Source organism: Rhincodon typus, chromosome 21, assembly GCF_021869965.1.
Source record: "Rhincodon typus isolate 14 chromosome 21, sRhiTyp1.1, whole genome shotgun sequence".
Classification (NCBI taxonomy): domain Eukaryota; kingdom Metazoa; phylum Chordata; class Chondrichthyes; order Orectolobiformes; family Rhincodontidae; genus Rhincodon; species Rhincodon typus.
Genome location: NC_063352.1, coordinates 777,204 through 792,330, shown reverse-complemented (window position 1 = coordinate 792,330; position 15,127 = coordinate 777,204). Strand labels below are relative to the sequence as shown.

The window sequence follows — 15,127 nt, the reverse complement described above, 5'->3', positions numbered from 1 at the left end:
ATAATCAATCCTGCTTTTGACTTTGGATAATGGATAATCTCAGCTGTGGAATAGTGGCTTAACTTTTTGAGGACTGCAATTGAAGATCAGGACTTAAGTATAAACTGCAAGACAACTGCCTTTTTATATACATATTTAAAGAACATTAAAGATCAAGAACATTTTTTAAAAGTTCTACTCTTTCCTTTAATTTTATTCAATGGCATCTATCAATAAAGTCTTGAAGAAATTCAAACTTCCTGATTTTATATGAACAAAAAGACATACAAATGTTAAAATCTCAAATATGTCTGTAACACTCACAAGGTTAATGATATGATTGTTTTGTGCGAGCAATGTGGTGAGCTGTTTCTTAAAATAACTAATTTTACTGCAGTCTGTAATTGTCTGGACCTGCTCTTTTAGACCATTGCTTAATACACAGCACTGAGTTCATCAGCTATTTTCTTATATTTTAAACAGACACCATATATAGCATTTACAAATATACAGTTCTGTACCAACTCATGGCAAACTGGTGACCCATTAGTAATTGTTAATTCCTCATCATGTTGAATTTTTTTTACTTTATTCATTAATGGGATGAGGGTGTCACTGGCTAGGCAGCATTTATTGCCCATCCCTAATTGTCCAGAGGGCAGTTGAGAGTCAACCACATTGCTGTGGGTGTGGAGTCACATATAGGGCAGACCAGGTAAGGATGGTAGTTTCCTTCCCTAAAGGGCATTAGTGACCCAGATGGGTTTCTCTGACAATCGACAATGGATTCACGGTCATCATTAGACTCTTAATTCCAGATATTTGACTGAATTCAAATTCCACCATCTGCTGTAGCAGGATTCAAACCCAGGTCCCCACAATGTTATCTGGGTCTCTGGATTAACAGTCCAGTGATAATACCACTAGGCCATTGCTTCCCTGAAACTGAATGCTTTAGTCAGTTCTTTCTAACTCTAAAGAGAACAATCCCAGTTTCATCAATTTATCTTTGTAACAGCTCTGGACACAGTATGCTTTATTAACTTCTCCCTCAACATGTCCAGCCACCTTTAATTATTTTGCACACAACCAATTCAGTTCCCTCAGCTCAGATCCAATTCAAATAAATGTTACAATTATTACACGAGCACAACCTTACAGATACTGATAAGTCTGACTAGCAAACTAATAAAAGCACCTTTTTCTCACCCATGCACTGAACTCCCACATGAACCAAAATCACTACTAAAGTCAGTTAACATCTCACTCAGACACAGCCTCCTAACTGTTGCACACTGCTCACTGATTGTGTGATTTGAAAGTCCTGTCTTTTCTATTGAGCCTCTGATAAGTCACTGACTAAGTAAGGTTCCTTCTACAGTAGTTTTTTTTTTCCTAATCAACCTGTTCAGAGATGTTATGACACAACTCTGGAGCAAATGGGTCTCATACCTAAGTCTATTGGCTCAGAGGTAGGGACACTACCCCTACATCACAAGAGTCCCCCTACAGCAGTTAAGAAATTTTTAATCAACCTGTTCAGCGATGTTATTACACATCTCTCTATCAGGTGGGACCTGAAACAAGGCCTCCTAGCTCAGAGGTAGGGACACTACCACTGTGTCACAAGAGCTAACAGTAGCTAATTTTTTTTATTGACCTGTTTTTCCAATCAACCTGTTCAGAGATGTTATTACACACTTCTGGAATACATGGGACTTGAATCTGGGTCTCAGTCCACAACAGGCCCTTGCTACAATAGCTAACACCAATTAGCTAACTGTTACCCCCACCCTTTAACAAAGTAATCTGAATTACTTGAATGTTACTTGGTCTATGTCAGAGTCTGACTTTTAATTTTTATTTAAACTTGAGAAAGACAAGAAACTTACCACATGAACTAAATTTGTTAATTACACAGTCTATGTCTCCCTCAGACGTGGTCTGCTAACTGTACGGTCTGTACTGATTGAATAGATACTGACAATAGTTTATGTCACTGTGTTAGGTTTCCATAATTACTCTGATTGAACCATTGCTTCGCTCTTTACAGTTTTGTTGCAGTATGTTAATGCTTTACCTCCTAGGTGTCAAAGTAAATTACACTTATTTGTTAAATGTTTGTAGGCAATTGTGATGTAGAAAATTTATATTACATTAATAGAAACCTCAAACTCTCCATTTATCAATAATGAACAGAAATGTTCACTGTGAAAATTAAATTTTTCATGAATGCAAATTCGAGACAAGGTATTATCTTTACTCTCTCAATTAATTGTAGGCTCTTTGAATATGAAGAACATGCAAGATCAGGATGTTATCAGTGACCAAAATACAGGTTTGTAATATTTAACATTTATTCACAATCTGAGCCATTCATGATCTGCAAAAGAAAAATAATATGACAGCTGGAGATCTTAAATTAAAACTGAAAGTGCTGAATATACTCAGCAGGTCTGGCAGCATTCTGTGGAGAGAGAAGCCCAGAGAATCAGATGAAATGCTGTGTTTACACCCTATCCAACATTACTTCAATACAGTATAAAATCAGGCATGTGTGAAACCAACGTTGCATCGCATCCCGGAACAAAAACAGAAGTTGCTGGAAAAGGTCAGCAGGTTTGGCAGCATTTGTGAAGAAAAAATCAGAGTTAACGTTTTGGGTCTGGTGACCCTTCCTCGAAACGTTAACTCTTGTTTTCTCCTCCACAGATGCTGGCAGACCTGCTGAGCTTTTCCAGCAACTTTATTTTTGTTCCTGATTTACAGCATCTGCAGTCCATTCAGATTTTGCATTGAATCCCATCAGTTTCCTAAGTAGGGATATAAGTTAAAACTGCTCCCACTGGTATGGTGTAAAATCAGTGTTCTACCTTATTTTTTGAGTTTCTCACACAGATAATTACATTTAAACTGGCCCTAGAGATTCAAATTCACTAACTTCTTGCCACTAGGATTAATAAAAAGGTTTGTAAGAATATTAATATGTTAATTGAGTACAAACTGGGGTATGACATTCTGAAACAGTTAGAAATGGCTCATTTCTTTACTTTACAATGAAAAGACTGCCTGCCTAAAATATATAAATAGCAGCATTATCTTGAGGAATGCTGACGATTCAGAAGATTTCATCCAGTAAGTGTGGTACTTGGAATGTTGTATTCCTTTCATGTTTTCAATACAAAGCAGTTAACCCAGCTGATTCAGTACATAATTAGTCAACTGAATAGTTAAGAGAAGGTAATGAGCTGATTGTCATCAGATCTGTGCATGGGCCAGCGGTGTAATGGAAACTGCATTTGACTTCGGATCAGAAGATTATAGGTTTGAGTCCTACCTGACTCGATTGCAATTGACAATATTTCCAGATGTCAGAGTGGCCGTGCTTCTGCAAAATATAATGAACCTGAGAAGGCTCTTGTGGCACATTGGCACTGTCCTTACCCCTGTGCTGGAAGGTATGGGTTCAAATCCCACCTAATTCAGGAGTGTATCATAACATCTCTGAGTAGGTTGACTAAGATATAGAGAATGAACCTGGAGGTTCTGCTCAGCCATTTTCTAGCTGCTTCATGTGAAACAGAATAAAAGGAAACTCCACCTGAAACTGGAGATCCAGGGCTTTCTCATGGATGCAGAGTATCAGCAATCAGGGTCAGTACAGAGATTTGTTAACAAAAATACACCAATATTTCCACACTTCATTTCAGTCAAAGGATCTATTGTGTGTGTATTCCCAGAAACATGTGAAGTGCTGCATGTCAGAATAACCTGCATAATAACCGTAAAATTGAGCACACAGTTCAATCTCAAACAAAAACAGAAAAAGCTGGAGAAACTCAGCAGGTCTGGCAGCATCTGTGGGTCCAATGACCCTTCTTCAGGACTCAGTTCTATCTGTTGCCTCTGGTTTCCAAATAGGCTACATTTTTAACATTGTTTGTGCACGTTGGTTTCATTTGTAAAGGCTAGATAATTAGCATTGGAGAAGAAAGGAAAATGATTTGGGTAGGTTCCACTGCAGGCATTCTGAACTACTCTTGCTTATACATCCTGGGAAAAGTGAACAAGATCAAACATTATAATGGTTATGTATTGATGACTTCCATGAAAGCATTAGTCACACCGGCTGATAGAAATATTTTTCTTTCCTACAGAACAACGAAGTTATTCTCCAAATGTAAACAGAAATACTGCCAGTGCCCTCGCCCTGGCTTTGGCTGCCAAGCATCAGGCAGAACAGGACCCAAATGAATAACTTATTCAGAAGCAATGGATTAAACTTTCGACAGCCCTGTGCCCCTAGCTGGAGCTCCAAGGTAGACATGACTTACCAGAAAATCACATGTACCATTAATTTGTGGAACATCAGGAGTTAAGCAGCAGCCAGATTCCAACAAGCGGCTTGCTGCAGTGAGGCACATCTACAGTTCTTTTGTAAATCTACCTGATCATTGTAAAACTTTTGAAGGTTACTGAGTTCCTTCACTGTGTTAGAGTCATATTTAGGTTCTGAAAATAATTAAGCATAGATCATCTGTGGTTAGCCATGTTAATAAAGTTGTTCTCTTACTTAACAATGCATCGCCAATAATGAAAAATACAGTCAAACTCTGTAAAGGTGCAATGACAAGAAAGTAAGATTTCTAAAGTAATTTATAATTAAATTGTTCATTAGAACATTCTGATGTATGTTTTATTGGTAAATAATTCTAAGGTAACATAAAAATTTGCTTCAAAGCTTCAAAAAGAACAGTGCCTCAACTTGAGAACCAAAGAAAGTTAAGAATTAAATGTCAAAAACTAGTACTTCTCCTTATGCCTTTTTTAAAATTTTAATTACAAAAATCTTGTCTGTTAACTATTTTTAGTATTTTGGATATTTTTGTGCTTTGTTGTGATATCCATTGATGGGACATTTCCACATTTCAGACACCAGACCCTGAAATTCTGTGGTCCTTCTCCAAGCTTCCTGCCATAATTTTAGCAGGAGGACTCAAAACCTCAGAAACATAGCTGAAGTAGGCAACTAATCCCCTTTCTCCAGGTCTTCTGCCAGTATCCCACTGAAGTTGTGGCAGCAAACCCAAGACAAACACCACAGAATTTACAAGTTCTAATGTCAGCGTCAAGAATGGGAGCCACTCTGTTCTTCCAGCGAAGCTTGAATCTCACCTTAGAATGACACAGCCATTTATGTGTCAGTCTTCGCGCATTTCTGAATGATTATGAATTTGTGCCAAATTAATGATCATTTCTTTTTGCGCTGACTATCAGCTGGGTTGGGCTGTTCAATTACTTGTATAGAATTCTCACAGGCTGCGGTATGAGGCTCTCATTACTCAGTTTGAATTCTGTTTAAGCTGGGTCCCAGACAAGAAAGAGCAATAAACTAAATCATTGAAACACTAACTCCTTGTTTCCTACAGCTACAATATTTTTAGTTAATTTTAAGATTTGCTACTTAACTTTATGAAAATAATGACATTTCAGTCATGTTTATTTGTGACATGTTGCAACTTAAAATGGTAACAAAAATAAATATACCTGTAGGGCATGATTCTTTTGTGTGTGATTGTTAGTTTTTGTTTCATATAAATCATTAAACATTCTGTAATTAGGTCTAAAAGTAAACCTTCAAAAGGAAGAAAATATGAAATGTTTCTTATAATGCTGATCAACACTGTCATAGAGAACGGCTACATCATAAATTCAAACTGAGCAGTTGTGTTGATATTTATAAGGAGGAAAATGTAGTTTGTAGATATCAGTGGATTTATTGATACAAATATGTTGACATACATAAACTCACCACTGCTAATTGTTTTGTGAAAAATACATCAGTTTTTTTTAAAATTCATTAGCCATTGGCATCACTTGCTAAGTCAGCATTTATTGCCCATCACTAATTGCCCAGAGGGCAGTTAACAGACAACCACATTGCTGTGGCTCTGGATTCACATGCGCCAGACCGGGTAAGGACAGCAGTTTCCGTCCCTAAAGGACATTAGTGAATTAGTGGATTTTGACAGTGGTTACAGTTAGGCTGGCTTTTTAACTCTAAATTATTGCTGAATTCAAACTTCACCATCTGCCATGGTGAGGATTTGAACTCATGTGCCCAGAGCATTGCCTGGAAGTTCTGGATTACTAGACCGGTGACATCACCATTATGGCATCACTGCCTTCCCTTTTATTGAATATGTTTCACAAGTGATGGAATAATTTAAATGATGAAGGGGGTTGGTGGTTATTGTCTGTTCTGACTCTAATGGAGGTAGTGCCCATGAGGCAAGGCAAAAGTATAAATGTTACATTTGTAATTAACTCAAAAATAACTTGCTTGTTAGAAGCATAAAACGTATTAAGTAACAAGTAAGCTACTACTTGGAATTCAAACATATTCTCTTAATCCCAAACACACACTTTCACATTGAGAGACAGGACAATACAGCTCTACAGAGAGGGAGTTACTTACATAGATCAGTACAGCACAGGAACAAGCCCTTCAGCCCAACATTTCTGTGTCGATCATGATGCCATTTTAAACTAATGCCATCTGCCTGCACATGGTCCATATCCCTCTATTCCCTGCCTGTTCCTGTGTCTGTCTACATACCTCAACTTTGCTCTCATGTCTGTTTCTACCATCTCCCTTGGCATCGCATTCCAGGCCATCTGTGTAAAAAAAACTTTCTTAGAACATGTCCTTGAAACTTTTCCCCTCTCACCTTAAAAATACACCCCTAGTATTTGATGTTTCCTGGGAAAAAGACTCTGATTATCCACCCAGTCTATGCCTCTCACTAATTTTATATACTTGCCCCTCAGACTCTGAAGTTCAAGTGAAAACAATCCAAGTTTGTCCAATCCTTCTAGCTAATACACTCCAATCCAGGCAACATTCTGGTAACAAAAACTGAAATTGCTGGAGAAGCTCAGCAGGTCTGGCAGCATCTGTGGAGAAAAAGCAGAGTTAATATTTTAGGTTTGGTGACTCTTCATCAGAAAATCCTGGTAAACCTCTGTTTCACCTTCTCCAAACACTCCAGATCCTTTCTATAAGGCGGTGACTAGAACTGCACACAATACTCCAAAATGTGGCCTAACTAAAGTTTTATGAAGCTGCAACATGACTTGCCAACTTTTACACTCAATGCACCTACCATTGAAGGCAACTTGCCATATGTCTTCTTTATCACCTTAAACTACTGGAGTTGCCACTTTCAGGGAACAATGGACTTCCACCCCAAGATCCCTCTGTATATCAACGCTCCTACGGATCCAGCCATTTGTACTTTCCTCTTGCATTTGACCTTCCAAAATACATCACCTCACACTTGTTTAGGCTAAACACCATCTGCCATTTGTCTGCCCAACTTTCCACCTGATCTAGATCCTGATGTATACTTTGATAACCTTCTTCACTATCAACAACTCCACCAATTTTTGTGTCATCTGCAAACTTATTAATCAGACCACCTACATTTTCATTTATATATCATTTATATATATTACAAACAACAGGGGGCCCAGCATTGATCTTTGTGGAACACTATTGGTCACAGACTGCCAGTCAGAAAAATACTCCTCCAAAACTTCCCTCTCTCTTCCATAACAAACCAATTTTGTGTTCAACTTGCCAACTCACCATGGATTCCATGCAATTTTATCTTCTGGACCAGCCTACCATGAGGGACCTTGTCAAATGCTTTAGTAAAGTCCACGTAGACAACACCCAATGCCTTACCCTCATCAATGGTCTTCGTCACTTCCTCAAAAAGCTCAAGTTTGTGAGACAAGACCTCCCTGCATTAAGTAAGCTGACTATCCCTGATAAGTTCAATCTTCTCCAAATGCAAGTAAACCCTATCCCTAAGAATCTTCTCCAATAATTTTCTACCACTGACGTAAGGCTCACTGGCCTATAGTTCATAGATTTCCCCTTGTTGTCCTTCGTAAACTAAGGAACAACATTGCCTATTCTCCAGTTTTCTGGAACTTCACCTGTGCATAAAGAGGTTACAAAGATCTCTGTCAAGTCCTCATCAATCTCCTCCTTTACCTCCGTCAGGATCCTGGGATAGGTCCATCAGGCCCTGGTGACTTACCTACGTTAGTGTTTTTCAAGTTTCCCAACACCTTTTTAATATCAACCTGCCTTAGAGTATCAAGAAACCCCCTCCCTAATCTAACCATCATCCATGTCCTTCCCCTTGGTGACGATCAATGTGAAGTACTCATTTATGACCGCCCCCACTTCCTCTGGCTCCATGCATAAATTCTCTCCTTTATGCACTCTAACCATTTGACTTTTTAGTTCCATGTGGTCACATGCTACCTATCAAACCCAGACATTACCTACATTCTTCCAGCTTCCTTCACCATACATAGTTTTAAGGACCAGATCTTCCTAAGATACTTTGTTGCTTTAACTTTTCAATTAGATTGTTCAATGTTTATGTTTCACTGCAGATTTTTAAAAAGGCTGCGTGTAAATCTCTCAGTATTTTTTTTTAATTCATTTGTGCGACATGGGTGTTGCTGGAGGGCCAGCATTTATTGCCTGTACCTAGTTGCCCCTTGAGAAGGTGGTGGTGAGCAGCCTTATGGAACCGCTGCACTCCATGTACCATAGATTGACCACAATGCCCTTAGGGAGGGAATTCCAGGATTTTGACCCAGCGACACCAAAGAAATATATTTCCAATTCAGGCTTGGAGGGGAACTTGCAGTGGGTGGTGTTCCCATGTATCTGCTACTCCTGTCCTTCTAGATGGAAGTGGTTGTGGGTTTGGAAGGTGCAATCTGAAGATCTTTAGCGAATTTCTACAGTGCATATTGTAGATAGTACACGCTGCTGCTACTGAGCGTCGGTGGTGGAGGGAGTGGATGCTTGTGGATGTAGTGCCAATCAAGTGGGCTGCTTTGTCCTGGATGGTGTCAAGCTTTTTGAGTGTTATTGGGGCTGCACTCATCCAGGCAAGTGGGGAGTATCCCATCACACTCCTGACTTGTGCCTTGTAGATGGTGGACAGGCTCTGGGGAGTCAGGAGATGAGTTACTCGCTGCAGTATTCCCAGCCTCTGACTTGCTCTTGTAGCCACTGTGTTTATATGGCGAATCCAGTTGAGTTTCTGGTTAATGGTAACCCCAAGGATGTTGATGTGGGGGATTCAATGATGGTAACATTATTGAATGTCAAAGGGTGGTTGTTAGATTGTCCCTTATTGGAGATGGTCATTGCCTGGCATTTGTGTGGCATTAATATTACTTGCCAGTTTACAGCCCAAGCCTGATGTTGTCCAGATCTTGTTGCATTTGAGTTGCTTCAGTATCCAAGGAGTCGCAAATGGTGCTGAACATTGTGCAATCATTGGCAAATATCCCCACTTCTCATCTTATGATGGAGGGAATGTAATTGATAAAGCAGTTGAAGATATTTGGGCCTAGGACACTACCCTGAGGAACTCCTGCAGAGATGTCCTGGACCTGAGATGACTGACCTCCTACAACCACAACCATCTTCCTACTTGTCAGGTATGACTCCAACCACCGGAGAGTTGCCCGACCCCGCTACCCACTGATTCCAGCTTTGCTAGGACTCATTGATGCCACACTTGGTCAAATTTGGCTTTGATGTCAAGAGCTATCACTCTCACCTCACCTCTGGAAGTTTGTCTGTGTTTGAACCAAGGCTGTAACGAGGTCAGGAGCTGAGTGGCCCTGGCGGAACCCAAACTGGGCATCACTGAACAGGTTATTGCTGAGCAGGTGCTGCTTGATAGCGCTGTTACTGACACCTTCCATCACTTTACTGATGATCGAGAGTATGCTTGGGTTCACACAACTCTTTCACCGAGCATCGGAGGCTGCGGGGTGATCTAATAGAAGTTTATAAAATCATGAGGGGCATGGAAAGGGTGAATAGACAGGTCTTTTCCCCAGAGCAGGGGAGTCAAAAACTAGAGGGCATTGGTTTAGATGGGAGGGGAAAGATTTAAAAGAGACCTAAGGACCAACTTATTCACGCAGAAGGTGGTCCGTGTATGGAATGAGCTGCCAAAGGAGGTGGTTGGAGACTGGTACAATTGCAACATTTAAAAGGCATCTGGATGGGTATATGAATAGGAAGGGTATAGAGGGATATGGGTCATATACTGGCAAATGGGACTAGATTAACAGAGAATATCTAGTTGGTATGGAGGAGTTGGGCTAAAGGGTCTGTTTCTGTGCTGAACATCTCTATGACAGTGCCCATATGAGTCTGTCTTGTCAGTCCTTAATGTATGTCTTCCATGTTGGATGTAGATCAAATTTCTTTAATGATTGAAAATCATGATCAATGCAATGGAGGGTTGAAATATATAGATGCTAATGTTGCAATTTAGTGCTCAATGAACAAGGTAAAACTGCTAATCAGGCTTGCATGCACAAATTTAAGAGGCAAGAATGAGGTGAGTACAGATATATTGAAAGAGTTTATAGAAATAGGGAGAGTTATGGCCATAGGGAATTTAAAATCAAGAGAATGCTTCACCAGGAACCAATACAATTCATCATAGACAAGGCTGATACACAAACAAGACTTGGTCTGGGTTAAGGTCCTTGCAGAAAAGTTATGGTCCAGCTCACATGGAAGGGACAATGTAGGAAACCATCTGGGAGTGTGTTGGAGTATTCAAGTCTATAGGTAGCAAAGGCCTGAATAATAGTTTTAGCAGCTGTTGAGCCAAGAGAGGGTAAAGTCAGGCAATATTTTGCTGTGACCACATAGTCAGCAGCTCATTGTGAACAGGCAAATTTAATGTTGGACTATGCACGGGGAGAGTAATTACAGAATGGAGTTTAAAGCAAGGAACGAAAACAATGGCTTCCAGCACATGCGTGAGAATTAAGCTCGCTGCCACCTAACGTGGCCGAGGGATTGGATGAAAACAGAAGGTGACAATGCCATCTGACAACATTAGAAAGAACATTTCCACATTTTCACTAACTGAATCCATAGTGGTAGCTGACACTCTCCAGTCAATTACCTATACTTTGTAGTAGAATCCCTAGGTGAACCTCATCAATCAGATCTGTAATAAGCAATTAAACAGATTTTAAAAGTAAACAATGTCTGTAGTCTTGATGAGATTCCAGCTGGTCTTCAAAGCTGATGGATTTTTGATTCACGTCGGATTGCCACACACTTGTCTTGCTTTTAGTAAGAGAAAGAACTCCCACCATGCCCTTCACTGATTTCAGGAATGCAGCAATTCTTACTAATTTCAAGAACAGAGCTAAAGCATGCTGAAGAAATTGAACTATTTTCCTGTTGTCCATTGTGAAGAGAGATAGCTTTAGATTCCAGAGGCACTGGTGGAGGTGGCACCTGTGCAAGCCAGACATGTTACATCAGAATAGGAGGGCTCTTGTGGGATGGTAGTAGTGTCCTTACCTTTGAGCAGGGAGTTCAAGTCCCGCCTGCTTCATAACATCTCTGAACAGGTTGTTTTTAAAATATCTGTATCCGAACTAAACAGCACCAGCATTTTTGCAGGGAGGTTTGCTAATGCTGTTAGGACGGATCTAAACTCGATTGATAGGGGACAGGAATCATGGCAAATAGTTCAGATGGAGAGAAGCTGAGATGGAATTAGTTAAAATGCAAGTGAGTCTGGAAAGCTGAGGAAATACAGACTAAATAAGAAAGAAAGGAGTTTAGCATAGCTAAATGGAATATGCTTCAATGCAAAGAACACAAAAAAATAAGATAGATAACTTGAAATCACAGATAACTATGAAATCATACAATCACAAGCCTATGAAAAAGACTTGGCTAAAAAATAGGCAGGATTGGCAGCTCAACATTCCTGGTTATATGGTAGTCAGACAAAACACAGAGAGGGATAAAAGGGGAAGAGGTTTTGAAATATTGATCAATGAGTCAGTTATAGCAGTGAGGAAGGATGTTATCTCAAAAGGATCATCAAATGAGGCCATATGGGTACAGGCCCCCAGTCAGTCAGTCAGGGAGAGATAGATATCAAACGTGTAAACATATTTCAGAGAAGTGCAAGCATAATAAGATAGTAATAGTAGGGACTTTCCATATACCTGGGATAGCTCTGTTGTGCAAGATAGGGAGGGAGCAAAATTCTTAACTTGTGTCCAGGAGAATGTTTTTGGCCAGCATGTAGAAAGTCTAAGTAAGGATGGGGGCAGTCCTGAACCTAACATACCTTTCACCTGCCCAGGTTGAATTTCAAATAACAGTAGGGTAGCATTTGAGATGGTGACTATAACTCAGTTACATTTAGGATGGTTTAAGAGAATATTAAGGATGAACTAGCACTACATGTTTTAAACTGGAAAAAAGCTAACTTTACAAAGATACAACTTGGCCTAAAGGGATTGAAAGCAGCTACTGGCAGGCAAAACTGTCAGAGCAATGGGATACATTCAAGGAGGAAATAACTGCAGGGTAAGTGTATTCCAGTAAAGACAAATGGTGGGAAGATGACCAAAGAACCCCACATGTCAAAGGACATCAAGGTTAGGATGAAGAAAAATGTTTTTTTTTGTGGCAAATACTGAGGGCTCAATACAGGAGAGTCCCTAGAAAAGTAAAAGAAATGCAGAAGAGAAATTAAATAGGAAAATACATGAGAAAGTATTGGCAGGTAAAATAAAGGATAACCCAAAGGTTTTTTATTTAAATATAAGAAAAGCAAGAGAATAAGAGAAAAGAGAATAACTAGGGAAAGGATAGGGCCCATTAGCAACCATAGAGGTAACCGTATGGACCTTGATAACGTGGGCACCTTCCTCAATGAATACTTTACACTGGTCTTCACAATGGAAAAGGATAGCAGGTCTAGACATCAGGGTGGAGGACTCAGAAATATTAGAAGAAATTAACATAGAGAGGAAGTACTATCAGGTTTAGCAATCTTATATCTGCAAAGCTGGATATGATCTACATTAAGGGAGGCAGGGGAGGAGATATCAGGGGCTTTGGCAGTAATTTTCAAAATCCTCTCTGACCACAGATGAGTCACCAGAGGACTGCTAATGATGTTGTCTCATTTTTAAAACAGAGATAGAGCAAGAAATTTCAGACCTGTCAGATCACCCTCAGTGAATGGCAGAGTTATGAGACAGAATTCTGAGGGATACACTACATCTGCATTTGCAGAGACATACTGGTCAGCATCAATTTGTTAAAGAAAGGTTGTCTTTGCCAAATTTGATTGAAATCTTTGAGGTGATAACTGGGACTACTGATGATGGTAATGCATTTATTGTGGTCTACATGGACTGTGGTGAAGCTTTTGGCAGACTGGTCAAGAAAGTCAGAGCCCATGGCAAATTAGCACGGTAAATCCAAAACTGGCTCAGAAGCAGGAAGCAGAGGGTGATGGTACGGGGATACTTCTGTGAGTGGAAATCTGTTTTCCATGGGGTTCCACATCATATGGTTCTAGGGCCGTTAGCTGCTGTAGTTACATTAATAATTTGGACCTAAATTTAGTTGGTAAGGTTAAGTAGTTCATTGGTGACATGAAAATTGTTAGGGTGATAAAGTGAGGATAGGCATAAACTGCAGGTGGGTATCAATGGATTGGTTAGGTGGAAGAAGCAGTGACAAATGTAATTCAACCCGGAAAAGGTGTGCAGTAGTGCACCTAGGGAAGCCAAGGGAGTATACAGTAAATGGCTGGACCGTGGAAAGTACTGAAGATCAGAGGGATCTTGGTGTGCATATCCACAGATCCCTGAAAATAACAGGGCAGATGGATTACGTAGTTAAGGTTGTAAATGGGATACTTGCCTTTACTGGCTGAGGCATGAAATACAGAAGCTGTCTGGACTGGAGGGTCTTGACTCTACATTCTCCTGAATCATCTGTGGCTTTAGGTATTCAGGAGGAACATCTGACATGGTCTTTGCTGTCAGTCAAAACTAAGGGAAATGGCAACTAAACCAGGAATACTACATTGCACTGATTGACCTGACCAAAACATTTGATTCAGTAAATCACAAGGTTCCATGGAGTGTTCTCTTGAATTTGGATGTCCAAGAAATATAATTATAATCCTGCAACTGCTTCAGGATGATACGGCTGCAATTGTCATGAGTGGGAAATCCAGACCAGCATCAACCAAGGCTGCGTGAAGTCCACACTATTTACACCTTATTGAACAGTGGTTTTATCTTAAAGATCAATCATAGATGAGGCTCCTACAAAACCAATTACAATGAACTGAACACTATGTCCAGGTCTCATCATCTTAACTCTCAAATAGCCAGAGTTCCAGACGGCAACAAAGAAAATGTTACAAGGTCACACAGAAATACTCCTTGAAGTACAACAGCATTAATATTAATAACTGGGAGGTGCTCGTTACCATTGTTCAGTACGGTAACCATCAATTTGCATCATGTTTGTGACCATAATGATGAGGCAGATCCCACCACCCTGTAGACAGACTGTGCATGATCTGCTGATTGAAAATCAAAGAACAATACAGCACAGGAATAGGCCCTTCAGCCCTCTAAGACTGTGCTGCCACATTTTGCCCTTCCATACTAAAAACTGTCTTCACTTACGGGATCTGTATCCCTCTATTCCCTTCCTATTCATGTATTCGTCCAGGTGCTTCTTGAGTGTTGGTATTGTGTCTGCTTCCACCATCTCCACTGGCAACACATTCCATGCACTGACCACCCTTTGTGTGAAAAACGTGCCTCACACATCTCTTTTCAACATCCCCCACCTCACACTGTGAACCTGTGTCCCCTAGTAACTGACCCTTCCACCCTGGGAGAAAGCATCATACTTTCCACTCTATCAATGCCATTCACAATCCTTTAAACTTCTATCAGGTCGCCCCTCAACCTCCTGTGTTCCAGTGAAAACAAACCCAGTCTATTCAACCTTTCTTCATAGCTAAAAACCCCCATACCTGGCAACATCCTGGGAAACCTTTTCTGTATCCTCTCCAAAACATCCACATGCTTCTGGTAGTGTGGTGACCCGAACTGTACACGATACTCCAAGTGTGACCTAACTAAAGTAATATAAAGCTAGCATAAGTTGTCTATCCTTATACTCAATGCCCCTTCCACTGAAGGCAAGCATGCTATAAGCCTTTTTTAC

The 15,127-nt window shown here is 40.2% G+C and overlaps 1 protein-coding gene across 1 annotated transcript in view; it reads left to right on the top strand.

Annotated features, from left to right (window-relative positions):
- LOC109920661 (transmembrane channel-like protein 5) overlaps positions 1-5,539 on the top strand; it is a 63,693-nt gene extending 58,154 nt beyond the window's left edge. The window contains exons 16-17 of the mRNA XM_048609657.1: positions 2,261-2,317; positions 4,137-5,539. Of these exons, the coding sequence (XP_048465614.1) occupies positions 2,261-2,317; positions 4,137-4,237 (158 nt within the window). The 3' untranslated portion in view covers positions 4,238-5,539. The remainder of the gene's footprint in view (positions 1-2,260; positions 2,318-4,136) is intronic.
- Positions 5,540-15,127: the final 9,588 nt, after the last annotated feature.